The sequence below is a fragment of the Bufo gargarizans genome, chromosome 2 (assembly GCF_014858855.1).
Source record: "Bufo gargarizans isolate SCDJY-AF-19 chromosome 2, ASM1485885v1, whole genome shotgun sequence".
In the NCBI taxonomy this organism is placed as follows: domain Eukaryota; kingdom Metazoa; phylum Chordata; class Amphibia; order Anura; family Bufonidae; genus Bufo; species Bufo gargarizans.
The window spans coordinates 701,641,079-701,668,897 of NC_058081.1; the positions used below are offsets into that span (position 1 = coordinate 701,641,079).

The window sequence follows — 27,819 nt, forward strand, 5'->3', positions numbered from 1 at the left end:
GCTGATCGGATAGGTTGGATTCTATTTACCATGGTTCAGCTAGAGATGAGTGGCATCGACGCTTTCTGGCATCTGCTTATCTCCTTCTCCATATGGCACATGCCTTGCACACTCGGCTGATCCCGGCAATTATGGCGTAGTACCTGAAACTTTACATTCATGTACGGTGCTTGGTGTGAATGGTACATCTAGGCCACGCTGTGTGCAGACACTGAAGCAGCAGGAGGCTGACTGCAGCCCTGGATGTGTACGTAGGATGGCTAAGACAGCAGCTGTGTGTCTGTCGGAATATGTGTTTATCGCTTTTTACACTCCTTTTTCTAGTCCGTCCTTTATAGAAGATGGCCTGGTGCCTTACAAACAGCCTCACTGTTCTCCACATTCACTGCGCTCCCTCCGTGCGGCGTCTCACTGAGCTCATGTCCGCTGTTCTCAGGCTCCCTTCTCTTTTCTTTCCTCCCCTGTAGTTTTTCCAGAGGCCGCAGATCCAGCCTCCACGTGCAACCATACAGAACAGCAACCCCTCCATCCGAACGAATGCACAGACCCCCACCGCCGCAGTCTACCAGACCAACCAGCACATCATGATGGTGAATCATCTGCCGATGCCATACGCTATGCCGCAGGGTCCCCAGTACTGTATCCCTCAGGTACCAGAGCTCTTCCCAGGCTGTGTCGATCCACAGCCTCCTCCACAGCCGCTATAATGTTTTCTCTGGTCTTCCTAGTATCGACACAGCACTCCTCCTTATGTGGGACCCCCTCAGCAGTACTCCGTGCAGCCACCCGGGCCTAGCCCATTCTATCCGGGTCCTGGACCTGGGGAGTTCCCTACCCCGTACGGTAAGGAGACCATTGGCTCTAGCTGTGTCATAGAGATTTTACTGTGAGATTGGTCTTGCTGAGCATATACTGGCATGTTCCAGGAAACCCGTTTTATCCCAGTCAGCCGGTGTACCAATCAGCGCCGATCATAGTGCCTACACAGCAACCGCAGCAGCCCCCGCCTCCCACCAAGAGGGAGAAGAAAACGGTGAGCCGCCTGTAACGCCTGGACGATCGGCTTCGTTTCGTAGAACATGGCTTCACGGAAAATGTTCCTTTACTCCTAGATCCGAATCCGAGATCCCAATCAGGGCGGCAAAGACATCACTGAGGAAATCATGTCAGGGGGAGGAAGTAGAAATCCCACCCCCCCAATCCTACGACCTAGCTCCACGCCCACTCCCCCTCAGGTAAGGGAGCACCATCACCAGCGCCCTGCAATTCAGCCGATGTACGAGAGTCTTTACAGACAAAATGGACAAATAATGTTGAGGAACGTTCCTTTGTTCCCCATCATTATACTGTCATACTCCACTCACATGCAGAGCAGCGGGCACAGTGACCATGGTTTCCGGCCAGGTTCACCATTAGCACCAGCCAGTCTGAGCAAATGCAAGGATCCAATGGGTTTAGGGGGCCTATTTTATAGGGCATCTGTCGGCAGCTTTGTACCTATGACACTGTCTGACCTGTTCCATGTGCACTTGGCAGCTGACGGCATCTGTGTTGGTCCCATGTTCCTATGTGCCCGCATTGCTGAGAAAAATGGTGTTTTATTATATGCAAATCAGCCTCTAGGAGCAACAGGGGCGTTGCCATTACACCTAGAGGCTCTCTGTGACTGCTGCGCCCGGGCAGGACCAGGCATTATGTTTTCACTGTCTGGTCCTGTCAAAGTGCAGATAGAGCGGCAGTTGCAGAGAGAGCAGGGCCTCTAAGTGTAATGGTAACGCCCCCGTTGCTCCTAGAGGCTGATTTGCATAGATTAAAACATAATTTTTCTCAGAGATGCGGGCACATATGAACATCGCACCGACGCAGATGCCTTCAGCTGCCAAGCGCACATGTAACAGGTCAGCCAGTGTCGTAGGTACAAAGCTGCTGACAGATGCCCTTTAATCTAAGTAAACTCGCTGTAGATGGGGTATTCGCCTCCCAGACCCCCATAGCTCACTTGCAGACGCACGCCTGGAGCCCTGTTTCCAGAGTCCAGTGCATTGTGGAAGCCCTGATAATGTGCCCGGTCACGTGACTGGATATACGGATTCCAAGGTACAGGTCATATGAGTCCTGAAGTAACTGTGGAGAGTAGAGGGTAATATGTGGCCTCTGCGCGGTCTGTGGCAGTAATCGTCTTAGCCCTCCTGAATGTCAGGGTCACATGGTATATATCCATAGGAAATGTCTATGCTCCCGATACGTTGTTTTAGAATGAAGCGCTCTGTGGCGATTGTCAGCTCTTGTGTCAGATAATGCTGTGATGTCTCTGTCGATCTCTTCTGATTGTAACATCTTTCTCTTTCCTTCTTTTTATCCGTTTCTTTCCCCCCTTTTTTTTTTTTTCTCACCTTAAATTTACTTAAATTGACTTTATTTTTTGTGATTTGTGCTTAATTTTTGCTCCCCCCCCCCCCTTCCTCCATGCTCGTCCGAACCTTCTCATTTTGGATTCTTTCCGTTGTGCTGTCCGCCTACGTTGCTTTTTCTCCCTGTTTTGCCAGTTTTTCTGTTCTCGCGCTCATTATCACCCTCTTTTGTACTTCAAATCCCAGCAGTTGCCCAACCAGGCTCCTGAGCACAGCCCAGTGGTGTATGGGGCTGTGGAGAGCCCTCATCTCACTGCCACCCGGGAGCACAAAACAGGTAGGTGCCCCTCGGCCTTCAAGCCTTGCATTCCCGTTGGGCGGCAGGAAGATGGAGCAGGGGAACATGATGACAGGGCAAAAGTGGGGCTAGCAAATCTATCATCCCAGGATATTATCACATTGTGCTAGCTTTATCGCAGCATTTTAAAGGGAATGTGTCGCCTGAAAATGCCCTAAATAAATGTATTTTTAAATTTTGCTGATGTTATATTTGATTTTCCATGTTGCTTTTTATATCAAATAAAATAAATCCTAAAATCCTCCAGTTTTCACACTGGCCACTAGGCCTAATAATAGATGCCACTTCCTGGTCTGTACAGTTCACTTTTCAGCAGTCATCTCATTATCACAGGCCAGATTAGAAAGACTGATATCACATAGCAGGGGAGGAATGGCCATAGACCCTAAAGGAAAATTCCTCAGTCGACATGCCTAGGGGGGGCCGCCCCAAGATCTCCTTGCGGCCGCTGGCTGTGTTCGTAGCGATTCAATGCGCTAAGCATTAATTAGTGTTAGGAGCATGAGCCCCTTATGCACCTGGCCAGCGGGCACAGGTGCCCATCTGTAGTCCGATGTATCACTGTACTCAGGACGGTGATACAGTCGACTACTGCAGTATTTGTGCTGCCCTATGCTGTTTGTTTCTGTTGGGCCAGTATTTTAGTAATCATATCGTGCAGGATGTTTTGTATCTTTTTCTGTGATTTTTGAGTATTTTGTGCTGCACTACAGTATTGCAGGCCCCGCCTACTTATGTAGTCCCCGTTCTGTCACTTTGGACCCGCTTACAACATAGGGCCACTTTTATTTAATTTTTTTCCCCAGCGCCACTTTAAGTTCCCAGTTTTCCCATGTCAGATAGATTGTCCATAGTGGTGTAACAGCTAAGGAAAGAGGGCAGCCTCCATAATCATTTTCGGGAAACGGGGAAAAAAAATCGGTAAACAAAAAACTGAGTAGAAAAAAAAAAAAGAAGTGCTATTTGGTTTTAACTGGCCAAAAAAATATAGGTGATATCATTCCCTTTCATCTCTGAACCCAGAGCGGTCAGATGCAGTTTAGGGTCCTGATACAACATGGTGACTCCACCAGCAGAATAGTGAGTACAGCTCTGGAGTATAATACAGGATGTAACTCAGGATCAGTACAGGATAAGTAATGTAATGTATGTTCACAGTGACTCAACCAGCAGAATAGTGAGTACAGCTCTGGAGTATCATACAGGATGTAACTCAGGATCAGTACAGGATAAGTAATGTAATGTATGTACACAGTGACTCCACCAGCAGAATAGTGAGTGCAGCTCTGGAGTATAATACATGATGTAACTCAGGATCAGTACAGGATAAGTAATGTAATGTATGTACGCAGTGACTGCAGCAGCAGAATAGTGAGTACAGCTCTGGAGTATAATACAGGATGTAACTCCGGATCAGAACAGGATAAGTAATGTAATGTATGTACACTGTGACTGTACCAGCAGAATAGTGGGTGCAGCTCTGGAGTATAATACAGGATGTAACTCAGGATCAGTACAGGATAAGTAATGTAATGTATGTACACAGTGACTCCACCAGCAGAATAGTGAGTGCAGCTCTGGAGTATAATACATGATGTAACTCAGGATCAGTACAGGATAAGTAATGTAATGTATGTACACAGTGACTGCAGCAGCAGAATAGTGAGTACAGCTCTGGAGTATAATACAGGATGTAACTCCGGATCAGAACAGGATAAGTAATGTAATGTATGTACACAGTGACTGCACCAGCAGAATAGTGAGTGCAGCTCTGGAGTATAATACATGATGTAACTCAGGATCAGTACAGGATAAGTAATGTAATGTATGTACACAGTGACTGCAGCAGCAGAATAGTGAGTACAGCTCTGGAGTATAATACAGGATGTAACTCCGGATCAGAACAGGATAAGTAATGTAATGTATGACGAGATCTTCCTCTGATGAAATTACATTTATGTATATTCTTCACGGGGAGGATGGATATAAACTCCTCTGCACAGTTATAATGTAGGTGGTGATGCTCTGACGTATTATGGGACTGGTAACAGCACAGGGGAAAAGAAAGCAGATTGAAATCTAAAAATGAGTGCAGAGTGTGATAGACGCGGGGCTTCTGATGCCTGCATAGACTTTCTGTGCAGTCAGTTTGCTTGCTTTATATTACGGGGGGGGGGGGGGGGGGGGCAGGGCCTGGTGAAGGTCTCGGGTGTTGTCTTCTGTGTAGTTAATGTCTGTTTTTCTTTATGTATAGAGGAAAAGCCAAAACCAGAGGCCATCCTAAAACCCGCCCCTCTGCGCCCAGAGCCCAGCGACCATGGCAAGTGCGCAGTGCTGGAGCAGATACCAGACCCTGCCCCGACAGACTCCAGGCCTGAGCTCCACCAGACATCTGGCATTTTACCCGTCGTTGCCACGCTGGCCACTCCAGTGGTGGTCGCCCCAGCTCCATCCTTTCCCTGCCACTTGGGGGACGGTGAGAACACATCGCAGGAGTCTACGTCTCTTGATGAAGCTGCCACCACTGCTGACGATGTTGAAGAGGAGCTATGCAAGGAACCGCTGGGGCTTCCCGTAGCTGCTGACACCCCAGTGACTGCTCAGGAAATGAATGGCATAAGCTATGAACTTCCGACGATGGACAGTTCTGTGGGGGATAAAGCAACGGGGGAAGAAGCTTCAATAGATGTGCCAGAGCTGGCGCCCCCCACAGATCTGAGCGTAGAATGCACTTCTCCAAATGTGCCTCTATCATCACCACTACAGTCAGATTCCCCCCCTCCTCCTCTCATAGCTGCTGCTCATTGCACCACTAAAACCTCGCCTCCTGCTGCTGTTCTTCCATCCATCGGCTGTGACCATGTGGACGAGCAGGAGGATTCCAGGACTGCCATTCTGGATGGGCATGCAGACTCTGCAAACATTGGACGGGTAGACACAGAATCCGAGCTTGAGACTAGTGTGACACTTCTAAGCTTCAGCTCCCGGAGGAGTCCTGTGGAGGGTAAGTCCTGCCTTGTACCCTCACTGAAGCACCCGTGGGGAGACGTTTCAGTGTCCTATGTGGACATCAGGTGGTCGGACCTGAGAAGTGTCTGTCATTATTATATCAAAAGTTGGTTCTGATTTTATAGGCACTGTAAATCCTTTGCTTTTCTTATGATCTTCTGCTCTAGTCACATCCAGAGCTGCTGTCACTATTCTTCCACTAGACATATTTGTCGGTGCAATCATGCACTGCACCTATGCGAATATTCCAGTACCCACAGTGCACCGCAGCATGCTGACGACAGGGCCACTGAACAAACCGGGAGATGCTGTATGATACCCTGCAGCCTGAGAGCTCATGGTCAACCAGCAGAATTGTGAGTGCAGCTGTGGAAGTGACAGGAGTCAGACGAACTCAAGATCAGTGAAGGACTCACAAAGTCACCTATGGGCGCTAAAGCCACCCGAGTGCGGGTGAACGCACTTAAGATCTGTGCACATTTCCATGCAGATTTATGTGCATTCTGCACCATGTCCACACCAAAATCAGCAATTCCGAATTGTGAATTTGATGCGATTTTGCCACAGATCTCACTCTTCATTGGAAAAGGGTGAAATCCGTAGCTAAAACCGCTAATATAATTAACATACTGCGGATTTCTGCACAGAAAAAATCCACAAAGTGTACATGACATTTGTGTAACGTCATACACTTTGCTGGTACTGTAATACGTTGCGTTTTTTTCTTACGTATTCCGTAATGTGTGCAGGTGGCGTAAAGCTGGCCAAAATGTTGGAAGAGAAAGATTAGGCTGTTGGATTTCAATATGCCCGATCCTTTTGTTCTCAAAGATAGCGGTCACTGGAGATGTCTGACAGCGGGTTATACAGCTCTTTACACTCCAGATGCATGCACGCTGGTATACAGGGAGGCTGAGGAATAATAGCCTTAAGGCCCCATGCACACGACCGTATGTGTTTTGCAGTCCACAAATTGCGGATCCGCAAAAAAAAATAAAAAAAAATCCATTGTAATAATGCCTATCGAAAAAAAAAAGGACATGCACTATTTCTTTAGCGGGGCTACGGAACGGACATACTGATGCAGACAGCACATGGTGTGCTGTCTGCATTTTTTGCGGACCCGTTGAAATGAATGGGTCTGCATCCAATCAGCAAAAAAACGGAACAGACAAGGAAACAAAATATGGTCGTGTGCATGAGGCCTAAGGTAAATGAGTATTTGCTACCTATTGGGTATGGCCATCCTGAGATGAAGGGTAAAGGTAGTGGAGTCCTTTAGTGACTGTGTACGGGCTCATTCAGATGACCGTATGAATGGGTCCGCATCCGTTCTGCAATATTGCGGAACGGGTGCGGACCTATTAATTTCAATGATGCTGTTCACATCCGTAGTTCCGTTCCCGGTCCCGCAAAAAATATAGAGCTTGCCCGCAATAGCGGACAAGAATAGGCATTTTCTATCACAGTGCCGGCCATGTGCGGTCCACAAAACGCGGAAAGCACACGTGCAGGTATCCGTGTTTTGCGGATCTGCAATTTGCAGACCACACACCGCTACGGCCATCTGAATAATTCCTAAGGGAGAACGTCGTGTGGAGGCGGCTTCATGCTGACTGGTGCGGGTTTCGGTCCGCTGCTGTGTCACTCTTGCTGTCTGCCTCTTCTATGGAAGCACAGGCTAACCACCTGAGCGGTGACTCAGGGCTGCACACAGCACCACCGCCTCTTATCTCTAGAATAACTGACACTTCTGTTCTCTCAGAGATTGCAGCTCTCGGGGTGAACGAGTCCTGCGCTCTGCTGATAACCGCCAAAGGGCATTTTCAATTTCCCCTCACAAAGACCCTGTCCGTGCTATGAGGCGGTGGTGATTTCAGGCCTTCAAAATCTTCTGGCACGGTGCCATTCACCTGGCACGGGGGTTATTCAGCAAATAGGGAGTTAAAATTATGTACGATGAACGCCTATACTGATCCGGCACATGTGTTACCTCGGGGGAGGCTTCATGGTCATGCCTGACATGTATAGGAATTAATAGCAGAGAGGCCTCTGTTTAGGGCACCTCTTGCCCCTTAGAAATATACGAGATCCGTGACTGGTCACCATGGAGGTGAACGGTGGTATGGCGGGTCACTCCATGGCGAGGCTGGCGCTGATCGGCATGGACTACACAATGTATTGCAGTGCCGTAATCTGTGAGAGCCGTCCGTACAGCAGGAGCGGTAGATGGATGTGCGCCTAAATAACCGAGATCGCAGCTGAGGGGCAGACATAATCGGGGGAGATTTATCAAGACTGATGCAGAGAAGAACTGCCTTAGTTGCCCACATCAACCAATCAGATCGATTGTTTCATTTTCCAAAGGACCTCTGAAAAATAAGAGTTGGAATCTGATTGGTTGCTGATTGGTCAACTAAGCCAATTTTCCTGTCCATCAGTGTTAAATAGTGGCCCCCATTGTGCAGAATAAAGCACTGTGGCATCTTACAGCAAGAAATCTTCATCGTTGTGTATTGAAAAGTTTCATTCACTTTCTAATATAACTATTCTTTCAGTACCTCCCCTTGCTGTCAGTGAATGGGAGTAATCATAGCTGCTGGTTTGTTACAGTGAATCCAGGCCAAACACTCCTGTTCTACAATGGCAAACTATCGGAGCAGGAGGGAGATTTGTGCTGCCGAATTTGGCTGCACTGATAGATTATAACAAACCTTCAGCTGTGAGAGGTATTAGTTTAAGGGGTTTTCCAGGTGTGTCTAATATTGTTCGGTGGCCGTGGTAATCCGGTGAGCTCTGCGTCTTCTTTCTAGGCCGGTCATATTCATCGCTCCACGGCCTATTTGCAGTGCCGTCCCATTGAAGTGAACCAGGCTGTGCTGTAATACCAAGTACAGCCACTATCCAGTGTATGGCGCTGTGCTTGGTAAGGTGTGAGGAGGCTGCAGCACTCACCGGAGCACCGCAGCCTCTTCAAACAGCTGATCACGGGGGTGCCTGGAGTCGGATAGGTCATCAGTAATAAAGACCCGGAAAACTCTTTTTTTACCCCTTAACGCAAAACGCCGTGCATGTACGGCGGGGGAAGCTGTGCCAGAACGCATTCCTCCGTACATGCACGGCGTTCATTTAAATGCTCCCCGGCCGAGATTGTGTACCTGAAACGCAACTTACCCCTCTGTGTCGGGGACAGAACAACTCCCCCTTGACGGCCAGTTAGACTAACGTGTATTGTAAAAAAAAAAAAAAGTAAATTAATACAATTTTGGGGACCTTAGTACTTGTCTCTGATTATAAATACTCTGCATTTCACCGCCTCCCCCCATGCCTCCGAACCTCTATCTTCTATCTGTGACCAGTCCTTGTCACTGATTTTGCCAGCTGTGACTGAGATAAAAGTTCCACTGCTTTTGTAGCACTTTTTATTTTTTTTTTCTATTTTTTTTCTGAATAGAATTAAAATAATAATTTAAATAATTTACTTTCCAAGTTAGTATTAGGATTACAAAATGTCTCAACGGGTGTACAGCGGCGAGGAGGCTTATGCCATACTAGCCTCAGATCCTGGCTCTGACAGCGGAGAAGAGGAAACGTTCCTTATGTACGAACCCTCTCACAGACGCAGTAGAGTTAGCAGCGCATCAGCTTCTACAAATGACCCCACCTTCTGCTACTAACTTTGTACCTCAGGGGCCGGACTCCACGGCCACTACAGACATTTTTTTTTTTTTACCTTTTTTTTTTTTTCTGATGAATTGATAGGTATGATGGTGGAGGAAACTTATCTTTATGCCAGGGCTGCAGTAAACAATTATTTCAGTAATAGAGTATTCTATCGATTTATTTTTTACGATTAATCGAGTAATCTCATAAGAAAAAATGAATTAATAGACTGTTTTCTTTTATAAAAACTCATCAGACCCCCTGCCATCAGTCCCCAACACCCTTCGTTCCCCCCTTGCGATCAGCCCAAGTGCATTAGTTCCCCCAGTGCCATCAGCTCTCCCCCACCCCAGTGCCTTCAGCTCCACTCCCCAGTGCCATCAGCCCCTCCATTGCCATGTACCCCACTCCCCCAGTGCCATCCGATCAGCCCTTCCATGTCCCCCAGTGCCATCCGATCAGCCCTTCCATGTCCCCCAGTGCCATCCAATCAGCCCTTCCATGTCCCCCAGTGCCATCAGATCAGCCCCTCCATGTCCCCTACTCCCCCAGTGCCATCAGATCAGCCCCTCCATGTCCCCCCAGTGCCATCAGATCAGCCCCTCCTCCCCCAGTTCCATCAGTCAGCCCGTCCATGCCATCCATTGCCGGCTGTCCCCCTTCAGTGCCATGTCCCCAGCGCCAGTGAAATAAAATACTCACCTTTCCTGTAGGGGCGCCGCTCCACAACTGCTTCCTCTTCTTCCCCGCGCGCTGCACTGGATCCTGACGTCACACAGCATCGTGTCATAGTGCGCGCTTATGTGCACTATGACCTGATGATGTGTCAGGATCCAGTGCAGCGCGGTGCGGGCCGGCGGGTGACCACGGAGCATAAAGTTATAGCAAGCGCTTCACTCCCGCTCCGTGGTCACATGACACAAACGAATCCTCGATGTAAATTTTTTTTTTTTTTTTTTTGTGTCTAATTACTGGATTCAATCGAATAATCGTTTCAGCCCTACTTTATGCCAATCAATTTTTAGCCGCCCACCCCAACTCATACTATGCAAGACCCCTTCAATGGACCCCACGAACCCTGTGGAAATGAAAAAAATTTGGGGTCCAATACTTAATATGGGGATAATTAAAAAAAAACATCACTTACCCTTTACATCACACGCCAATATACCGCACCATTATGTCCAGGACCCGATTCAAAGTTCTCCTGAAATTTCTACATTATAACAATAATGCAAATTGTCCACCCCCTAATGATCCTGGATATGATCGATTATACAAAATTTGGCCCATTATAGATTAATATAATCTAAAGTTTGACCAGGTCTACACCCCCCAAAAGCATCTGTCCATTGATTAATCCCTTGTGCACTTCAAGGGCAGACTGCATTTTCGCCAATACCTGCCCAACAAATGGGCAAGATATGGCATCAAACTCTACAAACTATGTGAAAGCCACATGCATTCAGAGTTTACGAGGGAAAAGATTCAAAAATCGAACCCCCAAAGTGCCCCCCTGTTCTTGGAATAGCAGGCAGAATAGTATGGGACTTGATTCACCCCCTGCTAGGTCAAGGGTACAACTTCTACACAAATGACTACTGAAATGCCTGTTTTCCAGAGAACATGCGGAACGATCAGACGAAACCAAAAACATCTGCTTAAAAATTTTATAAACCAAAGGATAAGAGTGGGGGTAAGCCGGGCAGTTTGCAGTGATGACATGATGCTTGTTAAGTACAAAGACAAGCGTGATACCCTACATGCTGACAGATCCACCCCTGTTCCAGTTTGTGGATCCACAGAATCGGTCCCCAAACCTGTGTGCATCCAGGACTATAATATGTTTATGGGAGGCGTGGATCTGTCAGACCCGGTACTGCAACCACACACCTCCGCAAAACTCCAGCATGGTATCAAAAATTGGCATTGCACCTGACGCCAATAGCCCTCTATAATGCTCTTGTAATATACAGAAGTGCAGCAAACAGAGGAAAATTCCCGCACTTTCAAGAAAAAGTAATAAAGACCTTTTTATTTGGGAACAGGAAGGGGAAGGGAGCAGGTCCACAGGAAGTGAGAGCAGAATAATACGAGGACTGCATTTCCCCCCCACAGAGACACGGAGAAGGCCACGAAAAAGGGTATCGGGTATGCTCCAGAAATGGAATCAGGAAAGACACAACTCATCATTGTGAGACGTGCCCCTCAAAGCCGGGTCTTTGCATAAAGGATTGGTTTAGAATCTACCACACCTCTGTTGACTTTTAACTAAACCCCCTTTGATCATTTTATCAAACTGTATGCTGGTAAAAATTGAAATTTCCCTTTTCTCCACATTTCAATTGGTATTCTAATAAAATTCATAACAAAGCTAAAAATTCTCATTTCATCCCTAGATGAATACCTTGACGGGTGTTTTATAAAAGGGGACTAGAACTTTGTATGTTCTGGTAGCTCAGAGCCTCTGCAATGTGATGGCATATAATATACAACATATTTCTTTGATATAATTTGAGACCCTTGTTTCTTTTAGCTGCTATATTTAGCGACTGTCCTACCATATAAAGTGTGTGTGTGTGTGTATATATGTGTGTATATATATATATATATATATATATATATATATATATATATATATTCGTAGGATACTGAATACATAAGCTGTTGTTTATCAGTACACTGAACTTTACAGTGTGCCCATACAGCAGTTTACGACCACATATGTTGCCATATTCAGGAGAAAATGGGTAACAAATTGTGGGTGTAATTTACTCGGTTACCCATTGTGAAAATAAAAAATGTGGGCCTAAAGAGACATTTTCTTGTAAAAAAATAAAAATTTTCGTTTTCACAGCCAAATATTTCTAAATTCTATGAATCGCTTGTTGGGTCAAAGTGCTTTCTACATGCCTTGAAAAATTCTTTGGGGGAGTGGTAGTTTCCAAAATGGGGTCACTTCTTGGGGTTTTTCACTGTAGGGGTACCTCAGGGTGTCTTCAAATGTGACATGGCACCTGAAAATTATTCCAGCAAAATCTGCTCTCCAAAAGCCATATGGCGTTCATTGCCTTTTGAACCCTGCAGTGTGCCTGTACAGCAGTTTACGACCACATATTTTCAAATGTTTTTATTTAAGGTTGACATAAGAAAGAGTAACATACATTTTACTAAGAGCAGTAATATTGATCAGTATTATTTATGACACGTCTCTGGTGATGGTCCAAATACAAGCCAATAGAGCAATATATTAAAAATGCTTTCGTCAACCTTCCGATGTCTGTTGGTTTTTTCCGAAGGGGAGGGGGAAAAAATGGGTGTGGGGGGAAAAAGTGGTGGAAGAACCATAACTAAATTCTCCGCAAACCGCGGAGCAAATGAAACATAACATTAGCCCAGCTCATTCATCTCCTCTCCATATTCAGTACATGTAAGATCTAAACATGCACGCGGCGCGCAGGGACCCCCATTGAGCACTCAGATTAAATCACATCCCTGATATAGGCGAGCCATTTAATAGGATTCTTGTCTGGTACTAGGAGGTGAGCTGGAAGCATTCCTCAATACATCTCCTATCCCGAAGGGGCAATATATCTATAAAACTCTCCCAGCACACACAAAATTGCTTCACGTGAGCCTCCTTTTTTGAAGACGCCTCTATCCAATCCATCTTCATTAAGAAGGAAAGTTTTTCAAGGAATAGCCTAAATGGTGGGGGTGTAGGATCGATCCGTGTATGGAGGATGGTCTTGACCCCCTGCTGCTGCTATTAAATAGTTTTATTAGTTTCTGGCTGCCAGGGGTGCACCGTGTTGTGTTCGAGTCAGTGTATCCAAATATGGGCCATATAGGGTCTAAAGGTGCTGCTGACGTCAGATGGGTGGTGGTAAATGTGTGTATTCTACCCAAAAAGGATTGTATAGCCATAAGCAATTAAAAATATCTGCTCTTGCCTCTCTACAACGGAAGCAGCTATCTGATTCAAAGACGCCCATACGATGGCCCTGTACCGGAGATATATATATGCCTGGGTGCCTGACGATGTCCACTTTGTGTCAGGCTCTGGAACGCAACCTCCGCTATTTGCCTAGCGACTGGGCGGCAAATAGCGGAGGTTGCGTTCCAGGGCCTGATACAAAGTGGACATCGTCAGTTGCGGGATATCGCTAAGCCATTTAGTTATTGCCCTTGACTATAATCTAGAGCAGGGGTGGCCAACCTTACAGACACAAAGAGCCAGAAAAAAAACGTATGACTACCAGGAGCCACAAGCTATATATTTACACACGAGTCACCGTATTTTTCACCCTATAAAGATGCACCTAGGTTTTAGCGGTGAAAAATAAGATTTTTATTTTTATTTTATCTGCTCTGAGTTTTTTTTCTTATTTTTCATTAGCAGAGAAGAAAAGAAAAAAATATATTTTTCATCAGACTCCTAATTCTCATCTGACCTAAGATAAGATCCCCAATCCTTATCAGAACTCCAAATCAGACCCCCAAAATAAGACCCCCAATGCTCAGATCAGACAACACAAATCAGACTCCCAGTGTCAGACCCCCTGTGCTCAGATCAGACTCCCAATGCTAAGATCTGACCCCCCCATGCTCAAATCTGACCCCCCCCCATACTCATATTAGACCCCCCCATACTCAGATTAGACCCCCCCCCCCCCCCCATGCTCAGTCCAGACTCATATGCTCACATCAGACCCCCATTGCTCAGATAAGATCCCCTCCATGCTTAGATCAGACCCCCATGCTCGGTACTATAATTTAAAGAAATCGCCTACCTCTCCTGATCGGACTCCTGATCAGGCACCTGCTACTCCACAGGCCCGACACGGTCTCCACTGTGACCTGATACGCACAGTGTCAGGTCATAATGCGCGTCTCAACCTACTAAGTTCTGACACTGTGTGCATTAAGACGTAGTGGCAAGCGAGCTGGAGCTGCACAGTAGCAACGGTGCCCGATCAAGAAAGGAGATCTGAGCATAGGGTGGAGAGTGCTCTGGTCTGACTGCTTCCCTAGCTCCACCACTAGAGCCTCACTTGAAGAGGCAAAAAGCCGCATGTGGCTCGAGAGCCGCGGGTTGGCCATCCCTGATCTAGAGGCGCATTTAGAAATTTATAGTAACTGGTGGTATGTCCCCTTAAGGTAGGAGTATGTTTGAGAGAGGCCTGTAAAGCCAGACTCCATTCTCAAGGGGTTAGGTTGGGTAGTAACTTCTGGAGATAGCTACTGGCTTGTAGGTAAGGGAAAAAAATTAAACTTAATGGTGGGGTATTTAGTTTTGAGAGTTTCAAATGACAGAATCTTATCTATGGTGTGGTCCACCAAGTGGCTGAGAAAAGCTATTCCTCCCTTATGCCATTCAGAAAAATCTCTAATGTGGTGACCCCATTTGGAAATGTGGGTTAGCTAAGAGGGTCATATGTAATGAGTTGTGGGGGTCTAGATTTTTGAGGATTCTCATTTTTTGCCACGCCCAAGTCGACATTAATAAAATGTTTTCCCTGGCTCATTCTGGGATCTCTCCCATTGGGTTATGGAGTAAGTTAGGGAGGGCTAGACCCCTATTTGAGAACATGGACGTGTGGTGTATCCAGTCTATAGAAATTCCCATGAGAGCTGTGATATCATAAGCCCTTATATTAGGAAAGTTCAACCCCCCATTCATTCTAGGCTGTTGTAGGACAATCTAAGGTTTCCTGGGGCGGCAACCCTGCCAGATAAATGTACGGTATAGACAGTTGATTTTCTTCTCATACCTAGGGCGTAAATATATTGGTAGTGAATGTAAAAGGTATAACAAGCTGGGGAATTCCACCATCTTAAGAAGGTACGCCCGCCCCATGTAAGACAAAGGAAGGTGTCGCCAGCCTGCCAATTTGTCCTCAAGCGCACGGATATAGGGAGCGATGTTTGCATTGTATAATTTGCCCGATGACTTGGTGATCTGTACCCCCAGGTATGATATAGAGTGCGAGCGCCATTGAAATGGGAAGTGAGCAGTCCACCTCGGTCTCGTGTGGCCTTTAAGGAGCATGGCTTCAGATGTACCTAGATTTAGGGTATATCCTGAGAGTTGTCCAATATCAGTTAGATTCTGTAATGTTCGTGAGAGTGTAATTTCAAGGTTTTTGATGATTAACAGAATATAATCTGCAAATGCGCCTAAATTATGACTGTTGTGTGGAGTGGCTGGCTGTAAGTGATGTAAGAGGAGGTCCAAAGAGATTAAAAAGTAAAGGAGAAAGAGGGCAGCCCTGCCTAGTGCCCCTAAAAATATCCAAATAGGGGGTGTTATAGCCATTTACCGTGAGCGTAGCGCGAACATCCAATTGGAGATGGCAAAATTGGAGAATACCGGGCCAAATCCTCTGTAGGATAGAGCAGCATTCAGAAAGGGCCATGACACTTTATCAAAGGCCTTTTCGGCATCTAGACTTAATAATAGTGTGGGGGGGGGGGGCATTACCATCTTGTTTCTCAAGGGTGGCGGCTATGTCTGCCCTGATGTTTTTGACAGATTGTCTAGATTTAATGAAACCTCTTTGTGAGGGGTGTATGATTTTGGGGAGGATGTCTTGTAATCTAATTGATAGGATTTTCACCAGGAATTTGTAATCACTATTGAGAAGGGATATGGGTCTATAAGACTGTGGCAATGTCACGTCATTATTGGGTTTGGGAAGTAATATTGTCCTAGAGTCTAGGAACAAGTCCACCGCCGCATGGTCTTTGTATATGGCATTGTAAAGCTTGGTTAGTACAGGGATGATCTCGGGGTTAAGCATTTTGTAATATTCGTAACAGAGTCCGTCAGGACCAGGGGCTTTGTTGTTGGGCCAGGAGGAAATCCCATTTCGTACCTCAGCCTCTGTAATAGTCGCATCTAGGACTGATTGTTGTTCCTCCGTAAGAGTAGAGAGATCCAGAGATTCGAGGAAGGAGGCTATTTTGTCCGGCTCTGTTGGGGTAGCCCTGTATAAATCCTCGTAATACGAGTGAAATATGTCTCTGATCTTTCCAATCTCAGTAGTAATATCCATAGAAGCGGGATCATGTAAGGGGTGAATGTGGGCATGTTTAATGTGGTTTTGGGTCAGGCGCGCCAAGAGACGTCCCGGTTTATTTGCCTCCCTATAGTATTTGTTCTGATCCAGTCGGGTCAGCCAATTTGCCTGACTCTGGACAAATGATTCTAGTATCTGTTTAGTTTCTTCATATACTGGTTTGGTGTGGGAGGAAGGGGAATTAATATATGACTGTTAGGATGTAAGCAGATTTTTATGTAGGGAAGATAATTTTTCGGCCGTCTTTTTGCTTTTCAATTGAATGTATTTGATAATGATGCCTTGGAAGTTGCCCATAGGAGTGGAAGGTTGTCGAGGTGTTCAATGTTATCATCCACAAGATTAGCCCAGTGTATTTTAAGGTAGTCCTGGAACTCGTCCGACTTGTATAAATATGTGGGAAATTTCCATAGCCTAGTTCTAATTTGTGATTCCAAGGCTTGTATAGTCATGGTGATGGGCGCATGATCTGAAATCGCAATCGCCATAATCGAGGTGTCGTGGATAGTGTGGAAAAGTGAAGATGATATTATTAAATGGTCAAGTCTTGAAAAGCTAGCATGTGCTGCCGAGTAGAAAGTATATTCTCGGGAGGTGGTGTGATGAATTCTCCACGGGTCACATAGGGAGACCGCTTCCATTAAATTGGTGAGGTCTCTGGAAGACGGTCTAAGTGATGTTTGTGGAGCGGAATTGTCTAGAGTGGGATAGATGGTAGGAGAAGGGCCTGGAGTCTGGCAAAAAAATCTGTGTTCGTCTGATTAGGGGCATATATATTTAAAAGAGTGTAAGAATTCCCCGCTATTTGTATTTGGAGCAGTATATATCTACCCCTTTTTTCTTTCAGTTCCTCCTATGTTGACGCCCCTAAGCCCCTTCTGAATAGTATGGCTACCCCTCTGGCTTTGGACGTATAGTCCGATGAGTGACATCCATCAAGCCAAGTCGCCCGTAGGTCCCTATCGGACCCTCGCCTCCAGTGTGTTTCTTGTAAGAATATTACATCCGGCTTCATGCGTTTTAAATGGGTGAGGACCCTTTTTCGTTTGACTTGGTTATTGAGGCCCGCTATGTTCCAAGATATCAGTTTAAGTGTGGAGGGGGTGTGATAGTCCCCTGTGTCATGAGATGTGCGTGATGTCATTTGATCTCGAGACTATGATGTAGAGATTCAGGAATTGCATCACGACTAATCATTCCCCGTCGTCCCAGCAGCAACAGAGAATAGAGTGGCGAGACAGTGGTGGAGTACTTAGGGGCCCGCGCGACACGGCCAAGTTCCCGGAGGAGGAAAATAAGAGGCGATGAGTGGGCATTAATAAAAACAGAACATACAAAAAAACATGTAAACCATTGCACATTGATGCGAACAAAGGTGGGTCTCATTGTGAACAAAACAGCATTTCACAGACTAGTACTGCGGGGGCAGTGAGACCCATATGTTTCCCACCATGGTGAGATCACGGGCATAGAAAGGTACATGGTACCCTCCCGTTATGGTGGTACAGGCTTCAGTTCTCTGGATCAAGGCGGAAGGGGCGTTGGGTGTCACACGGATCTTTAAAAAATTAGTTGACTGCCGTTCTCCAGCACTCGTAATTTTGCCAGATAAAGCAGCTGGAATCGAATCGCCCTGTTATAAAGACCTTGGCATATTGGGGTAAATGCTCTCCGTTTCTGGGAGACCAACGCGGAAAAGTCCTGAAAGACAAGACGTTGTGTCCTTGTATTTTCAGGGTGCGTTGGCGTCCGTACGCGCGTAGGATCTGTTCTTTAATCGTCCAATTCTAGTACTTTGCGATGACCGGACGGGGTCTTGGGTTGTCCATTCCAGCCGATTTAGGTGGTCCAGTTCTGTGTACCTGTTGAATATGGAGTTTATCAGTCGACATGTCCAGGCCCAATGCCGCAGGAATGTCCACGGTAAGATATGTGAGTAGGTCGTCCCCAGTAACACTTTCCGGGATGCCTATAAATCTAAGGTTGTTGCGGCCATCCCGTTTCTCCAGGTCCTCCAGTTTAGCGGTTAAAGCCGACTCTGCTTCTCTACAATGTTGTACGGTGCATTCCAAGTTGGAGATGGTTATCTCCTGAGCTGCGTGTTTATTCTCTAGGTCTGAGATTTTTTGAGAGTTTGTGGTAATTAATTGTAAGGCAGAGCTAATGGAGGAATGGAGTACCTCCGGTCTTTTGTCAAAGAGAGGTAGGAGAACCCTGGAGACTTCTTGCGCCACGGTAGAAGCATGATTGCAACCGTCCACCAGGGAGTGCGAAGTGTCATATCTAGCTAGGGGAGAGGTTAGGCGGCGTGATGTCACCATCTGTAATAAGTTCAGACGAGAAGGGCATATCCGAGGCTGATTGGGAGGAGCCTTGAGTATTCCTGGGAGTTTTTTTTTGCCAATTTGCCTGCAGATTTGGACATCATCATCAGTTGAGGTATCAGTGGCAACTAAGGCAGATTGCGTCTGAGAGGTGGTACGTGTTGTTTTAGAAGAGTTCTTGACCACAAATTTGTCCATAATCTCTGTCTGGTTTAAGCCTGTGTAACTGATGATTGAATTGCGTTAGCTATTTGGGAGGGTAATCCTTGTAAGATATTTATACCATTAGGAAGACCAAGCAAAATTTGGCCATAAAGAGTTGTAGAAGCATCAGTGCTGGTGATAGATGATGTTGTGCCGTAATAGGCCACAAGTTGTCACTATTGGCTCAAAAGTGACTGAAGAGAAGTGAGGGAATTTTCAGCATGAAGAGGGGGGAATTTTCAGCATGACTCACTGCCGCCCTCCAAGCCGCGCTACCACAGGGGGACTTGTCCCCTCCTTAGTGTCGGGTCGGTTGCCCTTTAGGACGCCGAGGCCGGCGGATTTTGCGGCTGGTGTGGAGAGCGTCGTTAAAATGCCGCCATGCTGGATGCCCCCCCGGAAGTCTATGACCACATATGAAGTGTTGCGATATTCAGGAATGGGTAACAAAATGGGTAACAAATTGTGGGTGTAATTTCTCTGTTACCCCTTGTGAAAATAATGTGGACCTAAAGAGACATTTTCTTGTAACAAAAATAAAAATTTTCGTTTTCACAGCCAAATATTTCTAAATTCTATTAATCGCTTGTTGGGCCAAAGTGCTCTCTACATGCCTTGAAAAATTCCTTGGGGGGTTGTAGTTTCCAAAATGTGGTCACTTCTTGGGGTTTTCCACTGTAGGGGTACCTTGGGGTGTCTTCAAATGTGACATGGCATCTGAAAATTATTCCTGCGAAATCTGCCCTCCAAAAACCATATGGCGTTCCATTTCTCCTCCTTCTGCCGTGTGCCCGTACAGCAGTTTACGACCACATATGGGGTGTTTCTGTAAACTACAGAATCAGGGCAATAAATATTGTTTTGTTTGGCTGTTAACCCTTCCTTTGTTACTGTAAAATTTTTTATTAAAATGGAAAATCGGCCAAAAAAGTGAAATTCTGAAATTTCATCTCCATTTTTCTTTAATTCTTGTGGAACACCTAAAGGGTTAACAAAGTTTGTAAAATCAGTTTTAAATACCTTGTGGGGTGTAGTTTCTAAAATGGGGTCATTTTGGGTGGTTTCTATTATGTAAGCCTCACAAAGTGACTTCAGACCTGAACTGGTCCTTTTAAAAGTGGGTTTTGGAAATGTTCGGAAAAATTTCAAGATTTGCTTCTAAACTTCTAAGCCTTGTAACGTCCCCAAAAAATAAAATGGCATTCCCAAAATGATCCAAATATGAAGTAGACATATGGGGAATGTAGAGTAATAACCATTATATTGAGGTATCCCTATTTGTTTTGAAAGCAGAGAACCTGAAATTTGGAAAGTTACAAAAAAATTTTTACTCAAATTTACCACTATCATGACGTACAATATGTGACAAGAAAACAGTCTCAGAATGTCTTGGATAAGTAAAAGCGTTTTAAAGTTATCACCACATAAAGTGACACATGTCAGATTTGCAAAAATCTGTCTGGTCCTTAAAGGGATTCTGTCACCAGTTTTTACCCCCTCCAGATAAAAATATGGTTATTTTCAGGGAGCTTTAGTGATTCCTAATGTGGTCTTATAACTGAAATCTGTAGGCTCATTTTGCCTAAAAAACTTTATTACTAACCTGTCATTCATAAAAATAAGGTGCCCAAGGGGATGTAAATGGCTCCAAGCTGCCGCCCGCACCCGCCGCCGTTCGTGCCCAGCTCCTCCTTTCCTGACATCAGCGCCGCCTCAGAATCCTGTGTGACGCCTTCCGGCTCTCCCTCACTCCCCCCTCCTTCTTCTTTAACATCTCGCGCGTGCGCACAGGCCTCTGCCTGATGCGCCCGTGCGAACTTCTCCGTTCGGCTTCATGGAGCGAGTGTGCAGGTCATCGGGAGGTGAGCGAAGTTCCGGCGCATGCGCACTTCGCTCCATGAAGCCGAACAGAGAAGTCCGCAGGGGCCTGTGCGCACGCGCGAGATGTTAAAGAAGAAGAAGGAGGGGGGAGTGAGGGAGAGCCGGAAGGCGTCACACAGGATTCTGAGGCGGCGCTGATGTCAGGAAAGGAGGAGCTGGGCACGAACGGCGGCGGGTGCGGGCGGCAGCTTGGATCCATTTACATCCCCTTGGGCACCTTATTTTTATGAATGACAGGTTAGTAATAGCGTTTTTTAGGCAAAATGAGCCTACAGATTACATTTATAAGACCACATTAGGAATCACTAAAGCTCCCTGAACATAACCATATTTTTATCTGGAGGGGGTAAAAACTGGTGACAGAATCCCTTTAAGGTGAAAAATGGCGCGGTCGTTAAGGGGTTAAGGACAGGTCTTCCAAGTTTTAGTTCTTTTTTTTTTTTTTTACTGCCAACTGATTAAACAGTGAGCAGAGATATTGGTGAGGTATTCTGGCTTCAAATAATCTCCAAAAATTTTTTGCCATTTTTTGGGGATTTTTTTCTTTATTCCAGTATTGAAAATTGGCTGGGAAAGTGGGTGGTTTTAGCCCGTTGCGCTGACTAATGCCAGAGTATACACTACGACTTTAGAAAATTTTGCAAAAATTGATGTAATCTTAAAGGGGTGGTGTAGAAAGGGGAGTAGCATTTCAAAACAGAAGTGTTAGACTGGAAGGGAACCTGTCACATGCTTTTTAACCCCTCCCCCAAATGGCCCTCAGTATTTTGATGCTGTGTCCAGTGGCCCCCCTCTCGCGCACATTTTTCTCATTCATGTAAAAAGACGTATAACATATATGTAGATGAATGGGTTCACATCAAGGCTTCACTGACATCCCAGAGCTGTGGGAACGTCCGCACATGCCTGTACAGAATCTTGCGTAAGTTCACCAGGGTGTAGTGCACATGCGCAGAGTTAGGGCTCATGCACACGACCGTATGTATTTTGCGGTTGGCAAAACATAGATCCACAAAAAGTACGGATGACGTCCGTTTGCATTCCGTATTTTGCAAAACGGAATGGCTGGCCCCTAATAGAACAGTACTAACCTTGGCTGTAATGCGGACAATAATAGGACATGTTCTGTTTTTTTTTTTTGTTTGTTTTCTTGTGGAAAGGACCTACGGAAACGGAATGCACATGGAGTAATTTCCCCCCAAAAAATGGAAAGAAAATGTCATTGTGTGCATGAGCTCTTAAAGTGTAATAACGCATGTGTGAGATTTCGTACGGGTCTGTGCTGACTTTCCCACTGCTGAGATGTCCTTCAAGCTGGAGAGCCTGAATTAGGGAAGTGGAAAGCTTGACTTGAATCACCTCAGTAATGCCACTTCCTCTACTGGACCAAGTGATCACTGGGTGTCTGTGCATAGAAGAGCTGCAGGGTCTCAGCAGACCCTGATCAGCTCTGTCTGGTTAAAGTGACCTCACGGGGGTGTTTTTTCCTGTAACTGGGGCTCCATTGCATGCACCAGTTACAGTGGAAATAGTGCAAAAAAAAAATATATAATTAATATATATATATATATAATGTTCCCTCCCCCAGGGCCTTTATATGTGCCAAAAATAAGTAAAAAAAGTAATATGAAAAAAAATAAAAACTCTCACGCCAATCTAAAGAGTCACCAGTATCTCCTCGTCCACACAAACGTTATATATTATATATCAAAACCACTGACACAAAATAGAGAACCCATTTTAGTAATATATTCTGGTGTCAATTTGCATATGTAAAGATTAAGACACTATAGTGTTAACAATGTTTTTTAAATGTATTTTTTGCAGTTTTTCCCAAATAAAGCTGGAAAACAGAATTGATTAAAAAAAAAACTTAATAAAAAACCAAATGTGTTGCATAAAAACGTTGCAAAAATGTTGGCAGTCCAAGAAATAAATGACAACCATTAGGGCTCTTTCACATCTGCGTTATTGTCTTCCGGCATAGAGTTCCGTCGTCGGGGCTCTATGCCAGAAGAATCCTGATCAGGATTATCCTAATGCATTCTGAATGGAGAGAAATCCGTTCAGGATGCATCCGGATGTCTTCAGTTCCGGAACGGAACGTTTTTTGGCCGGAGAAAATACCGCAGCATGCTGCGCTTTTTGCTCCGGCCAAAAAAACTGAAGACTTGCCGCAAGACCGGATCTGGAATGAATGCCCATTGAAAGGCATTGATCCGGATCCGGCCTTAAGCTAAACGTCGTTTCGGCGCATTGCCGGATCCGATGTTTAGCTTTTTTAGAGTGGTTACCATGGCTGCCGGGACGCTAAAGTCCTGGCAGCCATGGTAAAGTGTAGCGGGGGAGCAGCATACTTACCGTCCGTGCAGCTCCCGGGGCGCTCCAGAGTGACGTCAGGGCTCCCCACGCGCATGGATGACGTGATCGCATGGCACGTCATCCATGCGCATGGGGCGCTCTGATGTCATTCTGGAGCGCCCCGGGAGCTGCACGGACTGTAAGTATACCGCTCCCTGCTCCTACTATGGCAACCAGGACTTTAATAGCGTCCTGGTTGCCATAGTAACACTGAAAGCATTTTGAAGACGGATCCGTCTTCAAATGCTTTCAGTCCACTTGCGTTTTTCCGGATCCGGCGTGTAATTCCGGCAAGTGGAGTACACGGACAATGCAAGTGTGAAAGAGGCCTTAAACCACCACGTGCAATAAATCCCCCCCAAAAAGTGCCTGGTTGTTAAGGGGTTAATAACATAACTTCTTTCCTGCCTTGATGAACTCCTTTATCTGGGTCTCAAGATTTCCTGTTAATAAAGAGGGTCGTCTCACCTGCCACATTGATGTCATTATTGTTAGGATATGCCATCAATGTCAGATAGGTCCCATGTTCCGCCTCTGGGACTGGCACCAAACTCTATAACGGAGCTTCCAAAGTGAAAGAGTACACTGCGCATGCGCTGTGCACTCTCCATTAACTTCTATGGGAGTTCCAAAGATAACCAATGACGCTGCTCGGCTCTTTTCAGCACTCCCAGAGAAATGAATGGAGGGTGTCTGCACATGCGTGGTGCCCTCTCCTTCGCTTTGCGGCTCCGTTCTAGAGATGGGTGCAGGTCCCAGAGGTGGAACCCGCACCTATTAGACATCGATGGCATATCCTCGCGATATGCCACCAGTGTCTCAGGTGAGACCACCCTTTTAAAGTGGCTGTTCAGGAGCCAACAACCTCAGTGGTCTAAACATGTGCCCGATCCTCATCTAGCCGCGGCCCTGCCATGCCTGCACCACTGCCCCATTCCCAGCCACTCCCAGTCCTGCAACCGGCTTTGTCATGTGACCACTGTGGCCACTCATGGGCTTCAGCAGTCCATCCCTAATATTGTTCCTCCTTGTTTCTGCCATGAGGCTGGCAGCACCCAGGGTGGAGGGACGCTTAGGGCTTTGTACAGTTGCGTCACAGTTTCCTCTTCTGCATCCAGAGCTCAGGTCCTCGTGCCCCGTGTGTCGGCTCCAGCGGCCGCCTCGTGGTATAAATAAAAGTGATGTACGACCACAGCTATCATAGATTAAATTAGTGCCCCGTCACATGTCGCCTCCGGTAAACGTTCCTCACGTTGTGCTACAAATCTTCTTACAGCTCAGACAGTCGCAGCTTCACCAAAGATGTGGCAGAAGCCAAAAGACGAGAGTCCGGATGCTGACGAGGTTGTGCCACACAATGTTGAGGTAAGCTTTGCTCTGGGGAGGGTCCGGGGGTCCGATGAAGCTCATCATCCTCATCACATGTTCAAGGGACTCAGAATTTTTATTCTAGCTCCAGACACATCATACTGATCACATGATATGCAGGCACGGAGCGGAGACATGTCGGCATGTGCTGTGTCACCGCAGCTGTTCCATAGCGCGTCAGGCATAATTATCCCCGAGCGGTGCTGTACCAGTGAGTCACTGACCTGTATCATGGTGTCCATGTCTAAGCTGCAGGAGCAGGGGGAGACGGCAGAAGAGAAGAAGGTTGTGGACGAAGAGGAAAATGGCATAGTCAGCGATGAGACGGAACACCCCTACCTTAAGCTGCCCGAGGAGAACGGCGAAGCTGAACCGCTGCGCAATGGAGCAGATAACATGTCCGAAGGTGAAGGAGCAGAGCCGGCAGGTCCTGAGGAAGAGTACCCGTATAAATCAGGTAGTGTGCCGCTATACTGCTCTTACTGTGCTTTACCATGGGGAATATATATAACAATGAAGAGGAATTAATCACTTCTCTTAGAAACTCCCAAAATCAATATATGCTACCAAAAAAAACCTAGGGGGCAAAAGGGAGATAAAATTAAACTTTTACTCATTAATATACTGAAATAATTACGCTACACCACAAAAGACATACAGATAAAGTAGTTATTAAACAATGTGGTCCCCTAAATAAGAGCCACAAGGCCCATAGAACACAATGGAGAAAAATCAAATCATTGGAATGATCTCACCAAACAAGGCGGCTCGGTGTGCTGCGTAGGATGTAGTCCAACACCGGTCCCAAATGGCTACTGGCGAGTAAACGTTCTCCTGGTGCCTCGATGCACCTTACTGGATACGATGTCGGCATGCAGACTGGTGGCTCATAACCTCATGTGTAGTTAGTACATCAGAAACAACTTGCCCTAAAACACCCTACTTATGTGAAGGGAGCTAGGAATGCCCTACCTATGTATACAGAGCACTCGCCCCAAAAGGGGCGACACCGTACGGATACCTGACCCTATACCCGGCCAATATCCCTAAAAGACCCTACAAGTTGGTTCCCGACGTGCAACGTTTCGTTCGATAACTCATAAGGGGAAACGGACAAAATAGGGTATACTTGGTACAAGGTAACAAACTGACCAGAATTAATGAATTGCATTGAAAAAATCACAAAGGGGAAGGGGATAAATCAACTCAAAAATAGTCTACATAGGGTCAGTGGACCAAAGAAGGGGAAAATAGTGAGAAAAGATTTTCCCTAAACAACCATGCCCTGCAGTAAATTACCCTGGGTTCACACCTGAGCGTTTTACAGCACGTTCCTACGCGCTGTAAAACGCTCAACAAGGAGAAACCAATGGTTCCCTATGGGAATGGTTCTCACCTGGGCGTTTTACAGCGCGTACGATCGCGCTGTAAAACGCCCGACGCTCAAAAAAGTTCTTGAGCTTCTTTGGGGCGTTTTGTCGCGCGTTCCCGCACATAGACTTTCGGGAACGCGCGACAATGGGCGTTCGCTTGTTTCTGTATGCGCGATTGTAAACGCCCGTACAATCGCGCATACAGAGCGCTCCATCGCGAACGCTCAGGTGTGAACCCAGGGTTAGGGCTGCCATATAGAAACATGCCCTCCAGTCGGTATGGCACCGACACTAAATCGTAAATCACTTGCTAAGAGCAGACTAAGGCTCTGTTCATATTACATTTGTGCCTTCCGTCGGAATACTGAGTGCAGCTCTGGAGTATAATACAGGATGTAACTCAGGATCAGTACAGGATAAGTAATGTATGTACACAGTGACTGCACCAGTAGAATAGTGAGTGCAGCTCTGGAGTATAATACAGGATGTAACTCAGGATCAGTACAGGATAAGTAATGTAATGTATGTACACAGTGACTCCACCAGCAGAATAGTGAGTGCAGCTCTGGAGTATAATACAGGATGTAACTCAGGATCAGTACAGGATAAGTAATGTATGTACACAGTGACTCCACCAGCAGAATAGTGAGTGCAGCTCTGCAGTATAATACAGGATGTAACTCAGGATCCGTACAGGATAAGTAATGTATGTACACAATGACTCCACCAGCAGAATAGTGAGTGCAGCTCTGGATTATAATACAGGATGTAACTCAAGATAAGTAATGTACACAGCAGAATAGTGAGTGCAGCTCTGGAGTATAATACAGGATATAACTGACGATCAGTACAGGATATGTAATGTATGTACACTGTGACTGCACAAGCAGAATAGTGAGTGCAGCTCTGGAGTATAATACAGGATATAACTCACGATCAGTACAGGATAAGTAATGTATGTACACAATGACTCCACCAGCAGAATAGTGAGTGCAGCTCTGGATTATAATACAGGATGTAACTCAAGATAAGTAATGTACACAGCAGAATAGTGAGTGCAGCTCTGGAGTATAATACAGGATATAACTGACGATCAGTACAGGATAAGTAATGTAATGTATGTACACTGTGACTGCACAAGCAGAATAGTGAGTGCAGCTCTGGAGTATAATACAGGATATAACTCACGATCAGTACAGGATAAGTAATGTATGTACACAGTGAGTGCAGCTCTGGGGTATAATACAGGATGTAACTCAGGATCAGTACAGGATAAGTAATGTAATGTATGTACACAGTGACTGCACCAGCAGAATAGCGAGTGCAGCTCTGGGGTATAATAGAGGATGTAACTCAGGATAAGTAGCGTCATGCATTTATAGAGAGACTCCACTGATCCAGTAAGAATTGTAAACTGACAATCGGTGAAAGCTTTGATCTAAGAGTAACTGCAATGTTTTCAGATGGAGTAGTAATTGTGTGTTGTGCTCCACCCTGTACCTCATAGGATCAGAAACCGCAGAGCAGCCCTCCCAAGAATCCTCTCTGGATGTCCCTGCACCACCTGCCTCCAACGTGCAGAATGACGGAAAGCGACAGTACGACCGGGATTTCCTGCTGGGGTTCCAGTTTATGCCAGCATGTGTGCAGAAGCCCGAAGGCTTGCCGCCCATCAGCGATGTGGTCCTGGACAAAGTGAGGAGAGAGGGAGGTGTCTAGGTGCAGTCTCATGTCCTGCATGTTAGGAGGTAGAACAGATCAGCTGAGTTATGGGGTCCATTGTGAATGTTTGTGGATGAGGTAACGGTAGACGTGCTCTGCTCGCTCTGCCCGACCTACGCCTCT

At 46.1% G+C, this 27,819-nt stretch overlaps 1 protein-coding gene across 9 annotated transcripts in view; it reads left to right on the forward strand.

Annotated features, from left to right (window-relative positions):
- The window catches only part of EIF4G3 (eukaryotic translation initiation factor 4 gamma 3), a 57,419-nt gene that overhangs the window by 16,466 nt on the left and 13,134 nt on the right, over positions 1–27,819 (forward strand). For 5 of the 9 annotated variants that reach the window (XM_044282463.1, XM_044282464.1, XM_044282470.1 and 2 more), the window contains 9 exons: positions 468–650; positions 729–843; positions 927–1,033; positions 1,113–1,235; positions 2,598–2,688; positions 4,964–5,713; positions 24,510–24,598; positions 24,851–25,058; positions 27,482–27,669. In XM_044282463.1, the coding sequence (XP_044138398.1) occupies positions 468–650; positions 729–843; positions 927–1,033; positions 1,113–1,235; positions 2,598–2,688; positions 4,964–5,713; positions 24,510–24,598; positions 24,851–25,058; positions 27,482–27,669 (1,854 nt within the window). Of the gene's footprint in view, positions 1–467; positions 651–728; positions 844–926; positions 1,034–1,112; positions 1,236–2,597; positions 2,689–4,963; positions 5,714–24,509; positions 24,599–24,850; positions 25,059–27,481; positions 27,682–27,819 lie in introns of all 9 variants that reach the window. The other 4 variants (XM_044282469.1, XM_044282465.1, XM_044282468.1 and 1 more) reach the window with 2 other exon arrangements.